The sequence below is a fragment of the Erinaceus europaeus genome, chromosome 3, assembly GCF_950295315.1.
Source record: "Erinaceus europaeus chromosome 3, mEriEur2.1, whole genome shotgun sequence".
Taxonomy (NCBI): Eukaryota; Metazoa; Chordata; class Mammalia; order Eulipotyphla; family Erinaceidae; genus Erinaceus; species Erinaceus europaeus.
In genome coordinates, this window is record NC_080164.1 from 84,293,883 (window position 1) to 84,313,286 (window position 19,404).

The following is a 19,404-nucleotide window of genomic DNA, read 5'->3' on the forward strand; positions in this document are numbered from 1 at the left end:
CTGGGTGGTGGGAATTGTGTGGAGCTGTACCCCTTCTATCTTACGGTTTTGCTAATGTCTCCTTTCTTAAATAAAAAATAATTAATTTAAAAAAGTCTGTTAGTATCTCTGTCTATCCTGTATCTGATCTATGTAACCACTGAGAAAGTATAACTGGCCAGAGGTTTGAGGGATGCTGTGCAGAAATTGGCCTGTCTTAATCAGCTCCTCCAATACCTGGTAGCTTAGCCCTCCCCTGCTCAGCTGAACTGCCTGGGGGGAGGGGGAGAGTTGGGGGCTGGGTGATGGCATAGGCAGTAGAGCACACATTACAGTGCGATAGCACCTCCATTCAAGCTCCCAGTCCCAGTCCCCACTTGAAGGAAGGGAGCTTCATGAGGAGTGTTGTAGGTATTTGTTTCTACTTCTCTCTCCCTCTCCCTGTTTCACCCTCTATCAAAATAAATAAATAAATAAGTAAAATGGCCACCAGACATTTGGACACTTAACACCAGTAATAACCCTGGTGGCTAGAACACACACAAAAAGCAATATATTTCTTTAACTCTTCTTCTGAATAAATGCTGACAACTCTCAGATTAAAAAAAAAAGCAAGCCAGCCACCACAATCACACTATGGGAAAATAACAGAATCAGAAAGGTGAGTCCCAGTCCAGTCCAGTCCAGTCCAGTGTGGCACTGGCCAGTCCCTTACTCCCTGGGGCTGAGACAGCTCATCTGAAGCCCCGAAGATTACTTGACTGATTTAGCTGAATGTTTTTTTCAGATTGAGTGGGCCGGGATTTTATGGACTGTGCTTCAACAACTCATCTGGGTGGGTGGAGGAGGGAGGGAGGGAGGGAGATGAGACACCAAAAGAAGCCAAACACTTTTATTTTGAAAGGGAGCTTACAAAGTAGCATTTACATCTCACAAATCAAGTGTCCCTCACATAGGCCAGCAAGTGTGTGTTGTGCCCACCGACACAGGCCTCATCCCCCTCCTGGCCACAAGCGCTCAGCGTTTGTTCCAAGTAAACTTTCTGCGGGCGCCTTCTTGGCCCGGCTTGTTCCGCTCCTTGAGGCGTGGATCAGTAGTTAGAAGTCCAGCTGCAACAGACAAAAAAAAAACAGAAGTCTTGATGAACCAGGAAAAATATACATTGTCAAGCAGGAAAGGGGAACCTCGTGAATTGATAAGTACTGTTGCCAGAAAGACCAAAAGACAGAGGAAAACCACCAAACCTATAATTTACCAGGCTTGGTAGAATCTGCACAGCAGTGGTTTGCTCTCACTCTTTAGGATACTGTCCACATTTCCAGAACCGACACCAGCTACATGGTTTAAACCTGCTTTCGTATCTTAAGACAACTAGGACATTGAGGTCCATGCTTGTTCAACCTAAAATTAAGCAAAACTGCTTCCATACCTTTCTCTTCGGATCACATAACTCTTTCACCTTTTACTAAAAAAGCCATTCCTGTGTGCGCTGTCACTGTCAGCTTCACATTTGTTACAGACAGGAGAGGTGATGGGTGCAGAAGCTAGTTAGTAAGCTGACTGGACAGAGCTTTCTTCGGGCCATCTCTTGGCCCAGCTTTTTCTGCTCTCTGGTCAGCAAAGTCCAGCTAAGATGAGGCATATTTTAAGTGCCATATATTAACAGTATATACAAATATCCGTGAAATATGACTAGACATAATCTAGAAGTTAAACACACATTCTAATCTGCCTGATAATGGTATCTGTAAATATTTTGTTTCAGAGCCTGAAGCAGTACCTTTCAGGGCTATATCCTCAGCATAAGTTTATTTTAGAAGAACAGTGTCAGCTTAACTAGAAGCTTTCGCTCCCTGAATTATGATTTTCTAAAAGAGATTTTGTTATTAATAGTCTGCTACATGATTGTTAAAATGACAATGTATAGCTCCACACCACACCCATCACCAAAACTCTGTATTTGCACCGTCCCACCTCCCAGAGATCACCACCAAGAGTTCTCATGTCATTCCTTGGTCTAAGAACATGTATGAGTGACTGTCAGCATATGGTACAAACGGAAATGCCTCAGTATTGGTTAGATCCACAGTTGTTGATTTTAAGAACCTCAGTAATGAGAAAGCTCTTATACTGTCTTTTTTTTTTTTTAATGTTTATTTATTCCCTTTTGTTGCCCTTGTTTTATTGTTGTAGTTATTATTGTTATTGATGTCATCATTGTTGGATAGGACAGAGAGAAATGGAGAGAGAAGGGGAAGACAGAGAGGGGGAGAGAAAGATATGACACCTGCAGACCTGCTTCACCTTCACTGCTTGTGAAGCGACCCCCCTGTAGGTGGGGAGCTGGGGGATCAAACCGGGATCCTTAGGCTGGTCCTTGCGCTTTGTGCCACCTGTACCTAACCCGCTGTGCTACTGCCCGACTCCCCATACTGTCTTCTATAAACATGTAGCTAAGCCAGAGCTCTTTATTATCTTTTGAGCACTTCCCATGTTAACATTTATTTTTTACCGTGCATAACAATCAAGTAATCCGCTGAACCTGATTTAGTGGTGCTTATCAAACTGGACAAAGGGTGTGGCTTGGACCAAGATGAGCTCTCCCGGGAGTCGGGCTGTAGTGCAGCGGGCTAAGTGCAGGTGGCACAAAGCACAAGGACCGGCATAAGGATCCCGGTTCGAACCCCAGCTCCCCACCTGCAGGGGAGTCGCTTCACATGCGGTGAAGCAGGTCTGCAGGTGTCTATCTTTCTCTCCTCCTCTGTCTTCCCCTCCCTCTCTCCGTTTCTCTCTGTCCTATCCAACAATGACAACAACAATAATAACTACAACAATAAAACAACAAGTGCAACAAAAGGGAATAAATAAATAAATATTAAAAAAAAAACAAAACCTTATCCCTTGTACTGAGAGTACCTCTCCTTTTCTTTCTTTCATAATTTCTTTTTTTTTTTTTACTTTTGTAATATACTTATTTCCCCTTTTGTTGCCCTTGTTTTTATTGTTGTTGTAATTATTATTGATGTTGATAGAGAGAGATGGAGAGAGGAGGGGAAGACAGGGAGGGGGAGAGAAAGATAAGACACCTGCAGACCCACTTCACCGCCTGTGAAGCGACTTCCCTGAAGGTGGGGAGCCGGGGGCTCAAACCGAGATATTTATGCCCATCCTTGCGCTTTGTGCCACCTGCGCTTAACCTGCTGCACTACAGCCTGACTCCCAATTTTTTTTTTTTACTTTTATAGTATACAATTACATGTCAACAGGAGTTTGAATCCACTCCATTCCCACCACCAGAGTTCTGAATCTTCACTCTCCCCACTGCAATCCACCACAGGTTTCCCTAAAGTTGTAGACATGGGCCAACCATCTTCTCTACAACGATCTGTCATCATAGCTACCTCCATGTGTCCCTCTCCTTTTGCTTCTCTCTCTGGGTGCCAATGAGGCTGGAGTGCAGAGCCCTCTTATCTTCATCCTATCACTTCTCCTCCACTGGGAGTATGGATCCAGGTTGTTTATGGGGAGCAGAAAGTACCTCTCCTTTTCTTTTCCCAATTTGCACTCATTCCACAGAGATGGAAGCTAGAGAACAGTTATGGCTCTAACATGAAAGAAGAGGCCAGAAACCTGTAACATTACACACTCTTCTTCACTGCTTCCACATAATCCGTCTAAAAGTCAGAGAGAGGCAAACTTGCAGACAGGTTTAGGTTAACCATGCCTATCTGTTGGGCATTAAGCCAGCTCCCCTTGCTCCACCCTGCATTGCTGATATTATGGCCTATTTACACAATCATTGTTTTGCCTGAAAGATCCCCACCCATTCCATTCCTTTGATCTATCTTCTTCAATACCTGCCCTGCCTGCAGGGTAACATTAATCCCACCAGTTAAAACCATCACAAAAGTTGCTAAGGAAGTTTATACCTTCCCAGCCTCCTTTTGCCTTTCTCCACTCCATTTCCTAGCCATTTCCGTTTCTGACTTGCCACTTCCGGTTCTATCCTACAAAAGCACAAAGCGTTGTCTCTGATCAATAAGGACTGCATTACCTCGCACCACATGTTTGGTTCCTGAGTCATCTATCTCTTGTGTCGCTGAGTGAGTAGCAGCCCAGGCTGGCTCTGGTTGAGTTCTCTCCAACCCAGAAAGTATGAGCCCGGAAAGAGGCACCCCCACACTAGCCCGGCCCCTATCTCTTTGGGACTTACCTTGCCGCATCCACTCGACTTCCTCCTCGGAAACAAAACTGCACAAGGCCTTTGCTGTCGCCAGGCGGATGGCTCCGGCCTGCACTGACCGCCCACCCCCTGAGACTGTGCAGGTCATGTCATGCTTGCCAAGCCTGTCAAGGAACTGGAAGGGGAACATCAGCTGTTCCCTGCAACACAACACAAGTAAATGTTAACTCAGTCAGAAGAACCCATCACTTTCTAAGTTGCTCACCTTGGGAACACTTATCCAAACCTGATCAGTCATGCCAGTGTTGGTACTGACTGATGGATCCATCTTATGAGCTTTGTGATGTTTAGGATGGCGTAATTATATCAAAGCAAAGGGTTCTGGGGAAGAAGGGGGAGGGAGGGATGGAAGAGAATTATGGGGTCCTGGTGCATTATTTTCCCTTTTGTTGCCCTTGTAGTTTATCATCGTTGTTGTTGTTATTGGTGCTGTCATTATTTTAATATTTATTTATTCCTTTTTGTTGCCCTTGTTTTTATTGTTGTAGTTATTATTGTTGTTGTTATTGATGTCATCGTTGTTGGATAGGACAGAGAGAAATGGAGAGAGGAGGGAAAGACAGAGAGGGGGAGATCTGGGGGCTTGAACCGGGATCCTTATGCACCTGGATCTAAGCACCCAATGAGAAGCCATCTAAATACATCAAACTTCTACTGAAAGAGCTACAGCAATATATTAACAGCAACAAAGTCATAGTAGGGGACTTCAACACCCCGCTCTCAACTTGACAGATAATCCAGGCAGAAAATCAATAAAGACATAAGGGAGTTAAATGAAGAGATAGATAAACTAGAACTAGGACATTTTCAGAGTCATTCCTCCCAAGAAACTGGAATACACATTTTACTCAAATCCATATAGGTCATTCTCAAGGACAGACTATATGTTAGGCCACAAAGATAGCATCAGCAAATTCAAGAGCATTGAAATCATCCCAAGCATCTGCTCAGACCATAGTGGAACTAAACTAACACTTAACAATCAACAAAAGATTAGTAGTAGTCTCAAAATGTGGAAGCTCAACAGTACACTTCTTAACAACCTCTGTGTCAAAGAGGAAATAAAGGAAGAAATCAAAATGTTTCGAGAGTTCAATGAAAATGAAGACACAGGGGGGCAGGTGGTGGCGCACCTGGTTAAGTGCACAGACTACAGTGCGCAAAGACCCGGGTTCTAGCCCCTGGCCCCCACCTGCAGGGGGAAAGCTTCACGAGTGGTGAAGCAGAGCTGCAGGTGTCTCTCTATCTCTCTCCCTCTCTATCAGCCCCTTCCCTCTCAATTTCTGTCTGTCTCTACCCAATAAATAAATAAAGATAATAAAAAAAGAATTAAAAAAAAAGAAAATGAAGACACAAGCTATCAAAATATTTGGGACACAGCTAAGGCAGTACTGAGACGGAAGTTCATAGCCATACAAGCACACATTAGGAAACAAGAAAAAGCACAAATAAACAGCCTGATTGCACATCTTAAAGACCTAGAAGAAGAACAACAAAGGAACCTGAAAGCAACCAGAAGGACAGAAATCACTAAAGTTAGGGCAGAAATAAATAACATTGAGAATAAGAAACCATACAAAAGATCAATGAAAGTAAATGTTGGTTCTTCGAAAGAGTGAACAAAATCGACAAACCTTTAGCCAGACTCACAAAACAAAAAAGGGAGAAGACTCAAATCAATCGGATACTAAATGAAAGAGGAGATATCACAACAGACACCGCAGAAATTCAACATATCATGCAAGGCTTCTATGAACAACTATATGCCACCAAGCTAGAGAACCTGGAAGAAATGGATGATTTCCTAGATACCTACCAACTTCCAAAACTAAGTAAAGAGGAAGTGGATAACTTGAACAGGCCCATCACAGCTAATGAAACTGAAATAGTTATCAAAAATCTCCCCAAAAATAAAAGTCCTGGACCAGATGGTTTTACAAATGAATTCTACAAAACCTTCAAAGAAGAAGTAATACCTCTACTTTTAAAAGTCTTCCAGAAGATTGAAGACACTGGAATACTCCCTGCCAGCTTCTATGAAGCCAACATCACTCTGATACCAAAAGCAGACAGGGACACAACCAGAAAAGAAAACTACAGACCAGTATCTCTGATGAACATAGATGCTAAAATACTGAACAAAATTCTATCCAACCGGATACAGCAGTATATTAAAAAGATTGTCCATCAAGAACAAGTGGGGTGTATCCCAGGCATGCAAGGTTGGTTTAATATACGTAAATCAATCAATGTGATCCACCACATCAACAAAAGCAAGACCAAAAACCACATGGTCATAGCAATAGATGCAGAGAAAGCCTTTGACAAAATACAACATCCCTTTATGATCAAAACACTACAAAAAATGGGAATAGATGGAAAATTTCTGAAGATAGTGGAGTCTATATATAGCAAACCTACAGCCAACATCATATTCAATGGTGAAAAACTGGAAGCATTTCCACTCAGATCAGGTACTTGACAGGGATGCCCATTATCGCCATTACTATTCAACATAGTGTTGGAAGTTCTTGCCATAGCAATCAGGCAGGACCAAGGAATTAATGGGACACAGACTGGAAGAGAAGAAACCAAACTCTCCCTGTTTGCAGGTGACATGATAGTATACACAGAAAAACCTAAAGAGTCCAGCAAGATGCTTTTGGAAATCATCAGCCAATACAGCAAGGTGTCAGGCTACAAAATTAACATTCAAAAGTCAGTGGCATTCCTCTATGCAAACACTAAGCTAGAAGAAATTGAAATCCAGAAATCAATTCCTTTTACTATAGCAACTAAAACAATAAAATATCTAGGAGTAAACCTAACCAAGGAAATGAAAGACTTGTATACTGAAAATTATGAGTTACTACTCAAGGAAATTGAAAAAGACACAAAGAAGTGGAAAGATATTCCATGTTCATGGGTTGGTAGAATTAACATCATCAAAAATGAATATACTACCCAGAGCCATCTACAAATTTAATGCTATCCCCATCAAGATCCCAACCACATTTTTTAGGAGAATAGAACAAATGCTACAAATGTTTATCTGGAACCAGAAAAGACCTAGAATTGCCAAAACAATCTTGAGAAAAAAGAACAGAACTGGAGGCATCACACTCCCTGATCTCAAATTGTAGAACCATTGTCATCAAAACTGCTTGGTACTGGAATATGAATAGACACACTGACCAGAGGAATAGAATTGAGAGCCCAGAAATGAGGCCCCACACCTATGGACATCTAATCTTTGACAAAGGTGCCAAGACTATTAAATGGGGAAAGCAGAGTCTCTTCAACAAATGGTGTTGGAAACAATGGGTTGAAACATGCAGAAGAATGAAACTGAACCACTGTATTTCACCAAATACAAAAGTAAATTCCAAGTGGATCAAGGACTTGGATGTTAGACCACAAACTATCAGATACTTAGACGAAAATATTGGCAGAACTCTTTTCTGCATAAATTTTAAAGACATCTTCAATGAAATGAATCCAATTACAGAGAAGACTAAGGCAAGTATAAACCTATGGGACCACATCAAATTAAAAAGCTTCACACCAAAAGAAACCACTACCCAAACCAAGAGACCCCTCACAGAATGTGAGACGATCTTTACATGCCATATATCAGACAAGAGTTTAATAACCAACATATATAAAGAGCTTGCCAGACTCAACAACAAGACAACAAATGACCCCATCCAAAAATGGGAGGGAGGACATGGACAGAATATTCACCACAGAAGAGATCCAAAAGGCTGAGAAACACAAGAAAAGATGCTCCAAGTCTCTGATTGTCAGAGAAATGCAAATCAAGACAACAATGAGATACCACTTCACTTCTGTGAGAATGTCATACATCAGAAAAGGTAACAGCAGCAAATGCTGGAGAGGGTGTGGGGTCAAAGGAACCCTTCTGCACTGCTGGTGGGAATGTCAATTGGTCCAACCTCTGTGGAGAACAGTCTGGAGAACTCTCAGAAGGCTAGAAATGGACCTACCCTATGACCCTGCAATTCCTTTCCTGGGGATATATCCTAAGGAACCCAACACATCCATCCAAAAAGATCTGTGTACACATATGTTCTTGGCAGCACAATTTGTAATAGTCAAAACCTGGAAGCAACCCAGGTGTCCAACAACAGATGAGTGGCTGAGCAAGTTGTGGTATATATACACAATGGAATACTACTCAGCTGTAAAAAATGGTGACTTCACCGTTTTTAGCCCATCTTGGATGGACCTTGAAAAAATCATGTTGAGTGAGATAAGTCAGAAACAGAAGGATGAATATGGGATGATCTCACTCTCAGGCAGAAGTTGAAAAACAAGATCAGAAAAGAAGACACAAGTAGAACCTGAAATGGAATTGGCGTATCGCACCAAAGTAAAAGACTCTGGGGTGGGTGGGTGGGGAGAATACAGGTCCAAGAAGGATTCAGAGGACCTAGTGGGGGTTGTATTGTGATATGGGAAACTGGGGGATGCTATGCATGTACAAACTATTGTACTTACTGTTGAATGTAAAACATTAATTCCCCAATAACAAAAAAAATTTAAAAAATTCCTTATGACATTCATTTTTAAGAGAAGTTCTTGTTACCCACTTATTTCAGATTTTAGACATTCATCTGCTTTAATTCCTAAAAGTGCTTCTAGAAATGGATTAACACTGGAGAGTTGAACAGGCAATGAAGCAGGTCTGCAGGTGTCTATCTTTCACTCCCTCGTCTTCCCCTCCTCTCTCCATTTCTCTCTGTCCTATCTAACAACGAAGACACTAATAACTACAAAAACAAGCAACAAGGGCAACAAAAGGGAAGAAAAAAAAAAAAAAAAGAATACCGAGACACAAATAATGCTACAAATGTTTATCTGGAACCAGAAAAGACCTAGAATTGTCAAAACAATCTTGAGAGGAAAGAACAGAACTGGAGGTGTCGCACTCCCAGATCTCAAATTGTATTATAGGGCCATTGGATTTTTAGAGATATAAAGCATAGTAACTGAACTAAGTGATGAAGGGAAGAAAGAAACATTAAGAAGAGACTAGTTAGGAAGGTAGTGTACACTGAGATACATTACTTAACTCACAAACGGAAAACACCCAAAGGGGAACAATCAACAATGATTATATAGATATCAACTTTAATTAATCTGAACTAGTCCATGTAAAATAGTTGCACGGTGTGATAATATCCCACAGCTCATCTCTCTTTTCACAGATCTCAGATAAAATCCCGAGTTAAAAGACACCAATGAATTGTTATATTCTTTGTTACAGAGTCAAAGTTATTCTGAAGGAAAAAAAAAAAACACCCTCAAGTTTTCATTTCTATCTTCTTTAAGACTTCCCTATGGAACCAGTTCTTTAGCATTTACACTCTCCTGTATATAATATATATTTGTATACTCTTCAATTGCTTTTGCTTCCTTCTTCCTCTTCTTTTTCTTTCACCAAAGGACTACTCAAGCTCTGGCTTCTGATGGTGCCAGGGACTGAGCCTTGGGCCATGGAGACTCAGGTGTGAAAATCCTTTGCAAAACTATTATGCTGTCTCCCAGCCCTTCAGTTGCCTTTGGTGCAAGCATCTTATAGGGTTGGTATCCTACCAAAATAGCGAACTGATGTTTAAGTATCTGGACTGAGGTCACATAGTCAAGTCTTTCTACTGGTCGCTGGTCAGTTAGTCAGCTTCTGAACTGTTCTACAGTTCTGCAACTACTTAACAGATGACAAGATGGTGCTGTTGCTCAGCTCCCCCCAGAACTACCTTTATACTTCCCTATCAAGAAGAATCCTGATGTTAGAAATTCTATTTTCACAGTGCAAGAGCTGGTGCAGTAGTAAGACAGAGAACTCTTAAGCAAGAGGTCCTGGGTACCCAGGGCAAGACTGAGCACAGATAATCCTGAGTAAATGCCTGTTGATTCTGAATTACAGAATATGTTCTAGGATATAATTGTGGGAAAAAGGAATAACTAAGACTTGCTACTAATCATCAGGAGTTGCAACAAATGCTGGAGAGGTTGTGGGGGCAACCTCTCAGCACCTGCACTGCTGGTGGGAATGTCAATTGGTCCAACTTCTATGGAGAGCAGTCTGGAGAACTCTCAGAAGGCTAGAAGTGGACCTATCCTATGACCCTGCAATTCCTCTCCTGGGGATATATCCTAAGGAACCCAACACACCCATCCAAAAAGATCTGTGTACACATATGTTCTTGGCAGCACAATTTGTAATAGCCAAAACCTGGAAGCAACCCCAGGTTTTGTCCAACAACAGATGAGTGGCTGAGCAAGGTGTGGTCTATATACACAATGGAATATTACTCAGCTATTAAAAACAGTGACTTCACTGTTTTCAGCCATTTTAGATGGAGCTTGAAGAAATCATGTTAAGTGAAATAACTCAGAAACAGAAGGATGAATATGGGATGATTTCATTCTCAGGTAGAAGTTGAAAAACAAGATCAGAAGAGAAAACCCAAGTAGAACCTAAACTGGAGTTGCTGTATTACACCGAAGTAAAAGACTCTGGGGTGGGTGATGGGGAGAGTACAGGTCCTGGAACATGATGGCAGAGGACCTAGTGGGGATTGTATTGTTAATGTGGAAAGCTGGGAAATGTTATGCATGTACAAACTATTGTATTTACTGTCGAATGTACAAATTAATCCCCCAATAAAAAATTATATGATAAAAAAATCATTAGGAGTTATAGCTTAAGACATGCCATGTGTCATTCCTCCTAGCAGTTTCCAATACTAAAGTTATGGGCTTCTCTGGCATTTTGTAAAGAAAAGGAAAAAGAAAGTGTATTGCATACATTTCCCTATGAGGAGGATGGCAGAATTAGTTTAATTTCTTTTTAATAGATTTAGAGTAGGTGTTTCCTGATTAACAAATGCACAAATAAAATAAATACATATCCCTTAAGTATTTTTTTAAATTTTAGTACCTATTATCTTTTTTAATGCCTTTTAAAAAAAAATCTTTATTTTTTGGATAGAGTTAGCCAGAAATGGAGAAGGAAGGAGGTGACAGAGAGAGACAGAGAGACATAGAGACACCTGCAGCTCTGCTTTACCACTAGTGAAGCTTCCCCCCTACAGGTGGGGACCCAGGGCTTGAACCTTGCATATTGTACTTGCATATTGTGACATGTGTGCCACCACCTGGGCCCCCCTTAAGTAATTTTTTCTGTTCAAAAGCTTTCACTACACTATATTCGAAGTGTCTTCTTTTTATAACCTATGACCAGGAGTTAGAAGAGCCTTTACTCATTTTGCTCTTAAGATAATTATACATGTAGGACCTGGGAGGGAGACTAGGAAAGCAGCAACTAGTATCATACAGAACTTCTGCTATTTGTCAATGATAGAAACTGGTGGAAAAAAATAACTGTCTCAAGAAAAGGCTTTTATATAGCAACCCATAAAGACATTTATGAATACTTTACTTAGAAGCTTGGATTATCATACCTATTTATGACTACTGCGTATTTCTTCATGGGATACAAAGTTAAAAAAAAAAACTGCCATATTTAGCACTGGGAACTAAAACAAAGCCTGATGAGCTCTTATTTTAACACAAATATCAGATTCCTTTTTTTTTAATTAAAAAAAATTTTAAATATTTTTATTTATTTATTTTCCTTTTTGTTGCCCTTGTTTAACTTTGTTGTGATTATTGATGTCATTATTGTTGGATAGGACAGAGAGAAATGGAGAGAGGAGGGGAAGACAGAGAGGGGGAAAGAAAGACAGACACCTACAGACCTGCTTCACTGCTTGCGAAGTGACTCCCTTGCAGGTAGGGAGCCAGGGGCTCGAACTGGGATCCTTATGTTAGTCCTTGCATTCTGTGCCATGCGCGCTTAACCCGCTGCGCCACCCAAATTAAAAAAAAAATTATAGTTATTTATTTCTTTTCCCTTTTGTTGCCCTTGTTGTTTTTTATTGTTGTTGTAGTTATTGTTGTTGTTACTGATGTTGTTGTTGTTAGATAGGATGGAGAGAAATGGAGAGAGGAGGGGAAAACAGAGGGAGAGGAGAAAGAGAGACACCTGCAGACCTGCTTCACCGCCTGTGAAGTGACTCCCCTGCAGGTAGGGAGCTGGGGCTCGAGCCAGGATCCTTATGCCAGTCTACCACGTGCGCTTAACCCACTGCACTACCGCTCGACTCCCAAAACTTCAGATTTCTTTGCTTATTCAATATATGTAAAATCAAACTTCTCGGAATAGGAAAAAATTCAAAGTGGAAAAGCACGCTTTCCCTTACTATGTATTAGATGCCATGGGTGACTTCTGTTGCTCTGTGCACAGTCATTCCCCGCCCGTCCACCCCCTATCCCTCAGCAGCCGACAATGCACACGAGAGACAGAAATGCCTTTGTGCATTTTAGAAAGTAACATGACCTAAAATCGTTACATTCCAGGAAGTTCTGATGTAGAGAGGAGGAAGGTTCAACTGATGAGGAATCACAAGAAATGCTTGTGAGAAAACCTGGACAACTACATAAAGAAATCGTCACGAGGCAAAGATAACTGGAAAGTTACAGTCTTCTCAATGGATCATAGCATATTCTAAGGTGTTTTTTCTTTAGAAACAAAAAGCAAGACCCAATCCTAACCTGTCTTGTATCACTGGGAAATACTGCAGATAATCAGTACCATTTATACTTATTCTTCCACTTCCGTGTTGATAAACAATCACTTCAGCTTTTGCACTCTTCCTTTTACCTTCAAAATAAAAAATTTCTATTAGCAAAAATCTTAAACACCAATGACTTGATAGGTACAAGTACTCTGAATCCCCTTTCCACCAGAATAATAAGTAACACTGCTTACAGTAAAGTTTTATAGTGATTTAAAATCAAGCAAAAATACAATAGGTCATATACACCATAATCCAGTAATAAGACATTTTATGGGAGTCATTTTGTCCTGTGATTCCATTTTTGAATGTTACAAAGGTTTAAACTGGTTTCAACAACAAAGCAATTCATATTTATACTAGTTAAAAAAATGACTTTTATAGTGTTCTTTTTATAATCAAGAAATATGTAGTCACATGATTTATTTTTAAGATATAAAAATAATATTATAAAAAACTAATTGGCAAAAACAAGGAATATTTTCAGGAAGGGTCACATTTCTCCTAAAACTAGTTGACAGTGACAGAAGGAATGGTGTCAACATTTTTTTTTGCTCCCAGGGTTATTGCTGGGGCTCGGTGCCTACACCAGGCATCCACTGCTACTGAAGGCCATTTTTCCCCATTTTGTTGCCCTTATTACTCTTGTTGTTGTCATTGCTGTTGTTGTTGCTGGACAGGACAGAGAGAAATCAAGAAAGGAGGGGGAGACAGAGAGGGAGAGAGAAAGACAGACACCTGCAGACCTGCTTCACATCAGTGAAGCGACCTCCCTGCAGGTGGGGAGCCAGGGGCTGGAAACGGAATCCTTACAACAGTCCTTGTACTTCGCGCCATGTGCGCTTAACCCACTGCGCTACCGCCTGGTCCCAGTGTTAACATTTTAAGAGTAGCAGATATAATAGACAACTTTTTTTAAAGGTGTACCACATCAAATATCTTTGTATATCTGTAAGATGTGAACTGAGACTCAAAGGTTTTCAGGTTTCATAGCTTTAGCATCAGATACACAGATTCACTGAGTGTTTTCCTATTGTATATATATAAAAAAACTTTGCTATGATATTCTACAATTTCTACCAGATAGAAATAAAAAGAGCTGACATAAATATGTGAAAATTAAAAGTGCTAAGATGACTGCTTAAGTATGTAGCCACATTTTTTTTTTTGGGGGGGAGGGATATTATAGTTATATTAAAAAAAAAAACTACAGAAGCCAGACCTTCTACCTTCTGCAACCCACAATGACCCTGGGTCCATGCTCCCAGAGGGATAGAGAATGGGAAAGCTATCGGGGGAGGGGGTGGGATATGGAGATTGGGCGGTGGGAATTGTGTGGAGTTGTACCCCTCCTACCCTATGGTTTTGTTAATTAATCCTTTCTTTAATAAAAAAAATAAAAAAAAAAAAAATAAAAAAACTAATAGATTGCTAAAAATTAGGAAATCTAACACAGCCAGAGCAAACATGAACAAATCAAATGAACGTCAGTGAGTACCAGCAAGTACAAATCACTGTCATCTCTCAGTCCTGACTAGATTTTATTCTCTCCACAGAATGCTATTACCTTCACTTGTGCTGAAGGCCATTCCCTGCTCGTCATACTGCACAGGTTCAATCAGCTGTTTATTTGATTGAATAGTTACGTTCTTGCGAAACCTCTGCACAAATTCTTCCTCGGTGGCTCTGCATGTTAATTTCGATAACCTTTCCAGCAGCCGGATGAACTGTGCGTACTGCGGACAATGAAAATTCATTAGGAGATGCACATGTAATTGCATTTGCTAAATTTTTTTTCTTTCTATTTTTATATACTTGATCTTTCTAGTGTTGCTTTTCTTGATGACTTGTGACAGGATGACACTTCTGCACCTTCACGCTGCTTTTAAAACAGCACGCAGATGTAGCACTTACCCTGCAATTCTTCAGTGCTCCAGCTTTTCTTTCAAGAAACAAAGGAGGCATTTCATTTAAAGAAAGACCAACTTCTTAGTATTATGAAGTAAGATACTTAATACTTATCTTGAAAATATATTTTTTATAAATTATTTTTAAAAAATATTTATTCCCTTTTGTTTATTTATTCCTTGTTGTTTTATTGTTGTAGTGATTATTGTTATTGTTGATGTCCTTGTTGTTGGATAGGACAGAGAAAAATGGAGAGAGGATGGGAAGACACAGAGGGGAGAGAAAGACAGACACCTGCAGACCTCCTTCACCGCCTGTGAAGCGACTCCCCTGCAGGTGGGGAGCTGGGGGCTCGAACAGGGATCCTTAAGCTGGTCCTTGTACTTAGTGCCACCTGCGTTTAACCACCGCGCTACTGCCCGACTCCCGCAAAAAATATTTAGATGCTCTTCAGGTGTGTGACTGATTTCTATGTTTATTGAAAGCCTGTCACTGTGGACTTCATAAATAATTCCAAGGTTTTTACAGTGAAAATAGGAAGTCAGATTTTGAGAAAATGTACCTCTTAAATTATATTTCATAATACATTTGGCAAATACATCTTTAGCCTTTCAAGCTGTGTTACTTTAATGTTTATGATTTCCTTTAAAAATGAACAATCAAGCTATTTAAAAATTCAAGAGATACTTGACTTAAAGGGCAACCTCTTGAAATAAATTATCCTTGCTACTCTGTGCATTTTTTTAAATAGTTCCTGAACATGTGATTAGAAAGTAAACAACTTGGTATTAACCCCTTAAAATTAGAACCCAGAATAATTACTCTAAAGTGTTTATGCAAAAAAAAAAAAAAAAAACTAATACATGAGTCTTAGTTATTCTGGAGTGTGAAACCAATTTTTGATCACCTTTTTCTTTTAACTATATTTATTTATTGGATAGAGACAGCCAGAAATTGAAAGGGAAGGAGGTGATAGAAAGGGAGAGAGACAGAGAGGAAGAGAGACACCTGCAACACTGCTTTACCACTGCTTTACCCTCTGCACGTGTGGACCAGGGGCTTGAACCCAGGTCCTTGAGAACTGTAACAAGTGTGCTCAACCAGGTGTGCTATCACCTGGTCCCGATAATCTTTTTCTATATTAGTAAACTTTAAAACTCACACTCACCTATGTCACCACTGACTTTCCAGTACAAATCTGCTATAAATTAAAAGGACTGCTTTGATTACTGCTTCTGTGGCATTACACTCAGAGAAGGCATTGTCCTAAGTCAGGGTGAAATTGATAGCTATGATACTTGGGCTGATATAAACTTCATTCTTCATTCTGTTGACAGGCCTATGTCCTTTGTTCTCAACTGTACTTTAAAGTCTGTCATACCCACTGTGACATTGAACCTACAATGGGGTAACTACAGGTAAGGCATGGATAAGATTTGCTCACAAGGTTTAGTAAGCACAGATCACCCTTGCATCTCTCATCTTGATACCAGACATTGGCTTTAGGATTTCTTCTGATATTCACAATCACAAAACTACAAGAGACTTGGGGGTGTGGGGTGTGTGTGTGTGTGTGGGGGCAGTGGCTCATCCAGCAGTGTGCACATGTTACTATGTGTGAGGATCCAGGTTCAAGTCCTTGCTTCCTACCTATATGGGGAAAGCTTCTGAGGTGAGGTTGTAGATGTTTTCCCTTCTCTTTCTCCCTCTCTATGGAAGGAAGGAGAAATGGAGGGAAAGAGGGAGGGAGGGAGGGAAAAAGGGAAGAAAGAAAGAAAGAAAGAAAGAAAGAAAGAAAGAAAGAAAGAAAGAGAGAGAGGAAAAAATGTCTACTAGTGGAGTGTTGGTGCAGGCACTAAGCCCCAGTGATAACAGTGGCAGCAAAAAACAAAACAGGAAACTACTGGTATTTATTTGCTTTGTCCTCATAGTGATATACCTGTAAGTCAAATCCCTGGGGTGTTTTTAAAATGAAAGAAAAAAAAAACATTATAAAAACCAAAACAGGAAATAAGGAAATTATGCATCCAATGAAGCAAAGAGAAAACTTTCACTTAGATCCACGGGCAGCAAGACTGACTTAGCAGCTAGGATATTAGAAACTAACTCCAAATTTACCACTCAACAAATGTCTGATAACTTTAGGTAAATAAACTGCAATTTTCCCAAATCATTAATTTCTCCAGTCTATTAAATGAAAAAAAGAACAAGTACAAGGCTTAAATTCTACATGGTGGCAGGAGCTAGCAACATTAGCCACTGTCATACAAGAGATAAAAACAATCTTTTGTTTTGGAACTGTCTTTCAGAAATTATCTAAAATAGGAAAACTAAAACATATCTAAATAAATAATGATAATAAATAATAAATATCTAAAACATCGAACGTCCTCTTTATACATACATACATACATACATATCAACATATCACACACACATAGCAATCAATCTGATCAAGACCTGAAATAGGGGTTATAAACTTTATAGGGCATAATAGCCTCTTGGGGAAGCCTGTTCAAATACAGATTCCTGAAGGCCCAGGACATGGCACAGTGACTGCGGCACCAGACTTAAAAGCACGAGGTCTCCAGTTCAACTCTTGGCATTGTATGTGCCACAGCGAAGCTCTGGTTATCTCTCATTAATAAGTAGATGAATATGAAGAAAATATGAACTCCGGACACCCCTAGAAAATGAACTCAGTTTGAATTTTAGGAAACTGCATTTTGTAGGCCTCACTCCAAATGACTCAGATACAGCTTCTAAGATGAAAACACTGTACATGTACATACTACACGCAGGTGAGTCAGGACAGAGCACGTTGCATGAAGGTAACCACACATGCTTCATTCCTTTCTACTTAACCTGTAAATAGCTGCTTACACTTACTAGCTTGTAAAATTAGCTACCTGCTTTCCTGAAGGAGATGAAAAATAGTGTCTGGAATGACTGGCAAAGGGCACAAGGGTCTATAGACCGGGCTGTCACCTCTTGGACCACAGGTAAGGTCCTCCCCTCCCATGGCAGAAATCAACTATGAAGAGAGTGAGAGAGAGCGAGAGCGAGAGCGAGAGAGGAGAGCGAGAGAGAGAGAAAGAAAAAGAGGGAAGGAAGAAAGGGAGGGAGGGAGGGAGGGGAGGAAGGAAGGGAAAAAAAGGAAGGAAGGAAGCTGTTTTAAGAACATCTGTCTCTTCAGAACATTACTATTAGGATCCCAGATACAGCAATTGTCTGCATTCTCATGGCACAGGTCCCCTTAAATTAAAAAGATTAATTACTCACATCTTGATCCGACACTTTTTCCACTAACATTTCTTCTAGTTCCTCCTTAATCAGCCATCTGCTGCCAATCATGTCTCTGTTAAAATATCACATACAGTCTCTTTTTAAATTAACCACACAATTAGAGTTGTAGCACAAAAGATCCCACATGTAATAGTGATGCTTGATCTAGTGACAAAATTTTGTATTATGTAACTATAAAATAACATCCAAGCAAACCAAAAAAAAAAAAAAAAATTTTTTTTTCTGAGAGAGATTTCCTTAGTCTACTTTAGAAAAGATATCCAGTCTAACAAATGCTTGTGTTTGAAGAGTTGGTGAACATGCCACTGTGGAACTCATTTGATAGTAAAAACCACCAGATTTTCTCAAAACTAAAACTAAAATTGCGCTTGCTTTTTTATAATTTACTTCAGAGGGGATGCTATGGACACAAAGCTAACCTGTGAATGGACTTCAGTAGTAGACAGCTCAACTGAAGGGTGGGGTAGAATACGTATCTTAAGGTACTCTCTTGGTCTGATGCTTGTTTCACAGTCACGAGTGAATAATAAGGCCAAAAGGTAAGACTGTGGTTGTTCAGGCTGAGGAACAGGAGTTTCCTTTTTCATCTCTCTATAGAGTAGAAAGAACACTGCTCAGCTCTGACCTGTGATGATGCTGAGACTTGAATGTGGAGCCTCAGGCATAAAGATTTGCTTTATAAACCACAGTGCTACCTCCCCAGCCAGAGTGACAGAACTATCATTGTTGGCCAAGTTTAAGTGCAAACTCTGAAGAAAAAACAAACAGCTGTCCTCCCCCCCAAGAATAAAGTATGTAAATATTATATAAGTGTGTAGCTAGCTACCTGTACAGAAATCATATTCAAATCTGATAACTGAATTGTTTAATACATAGAAAACTGTTAACAATTTAACAACTACTAAGTGTGTTAGCAAATGTAAGAATAATTTCAATACATATTTCTTGGGTTGTTGGAAGTCATGATGCATTTCTTCATAGAAAAAAATATCATGACATTTCTGACAACCGAACACTAACCCCCAACAAATAATCACCATCTACTGTGACCCTTAGTTTCAGTGTTGAAGTACTGAACAATTTTTTTATGATTTTAGTCGTTTGAAAAATACCAATGAAAATAGGGACACATTTAAAGCAAGTAAAGGACTCACGTGAGTTTGGTTCTTTCTGAAAATAGATCTTTGGATTGCAACTGGCTTTGCCGTTCTTCTGTATCTAGTAGCTTTCCATATACTTCCTACAGTAAATAAAAATATATGTTTACAATTAGAGAGACAGTATTTCATATTTTCCTATGAG

At 40.0% G+C, this 19,404-nt stretch overlaps 1 protein-coding gene across 1 annotated transcript in view; it reads right to left on the reverse strand.

Annotated features, from left to right (window-relative positions):
• Positions 1–858: 858 nt before the first annotated feature.
• MRPS9 (mitochondrial ribosomal protein S9) overlaps positions 859–19,404 on the reverse strand; it is a 69,302-nt gene continuing 50,756 nt past the window's right edge. Inside the window, exons 6-11 of the mRNA XM_007531943.3 lie at positions 19,257–19,342; positions 18,079–18,154; positions 14,456–14,624; positions 12,866–12,974; positions 4,193–4,362; positions 859–1,088 (exon numbers count right to left, since the gene is read on the reverse strand). Coding sequence (XP_007532005.1) covers positions 997–1,088; positions 4,193–4,362; positions 12,866–12,974; positions 14,456–14,624; positions 18,079–18,154; positions 19,257–19,342 — 702 coding nt within the window. The 3' untranslated portion in view covers positions 859–996. The remainder of the gene's footprint in view (positions 1,089–4,192; positions 4,363–12,865; positions 12,975–14,455; positions 14,625–18,078; positions 18,155–19,256; positions 19,343–19,404) is intronic.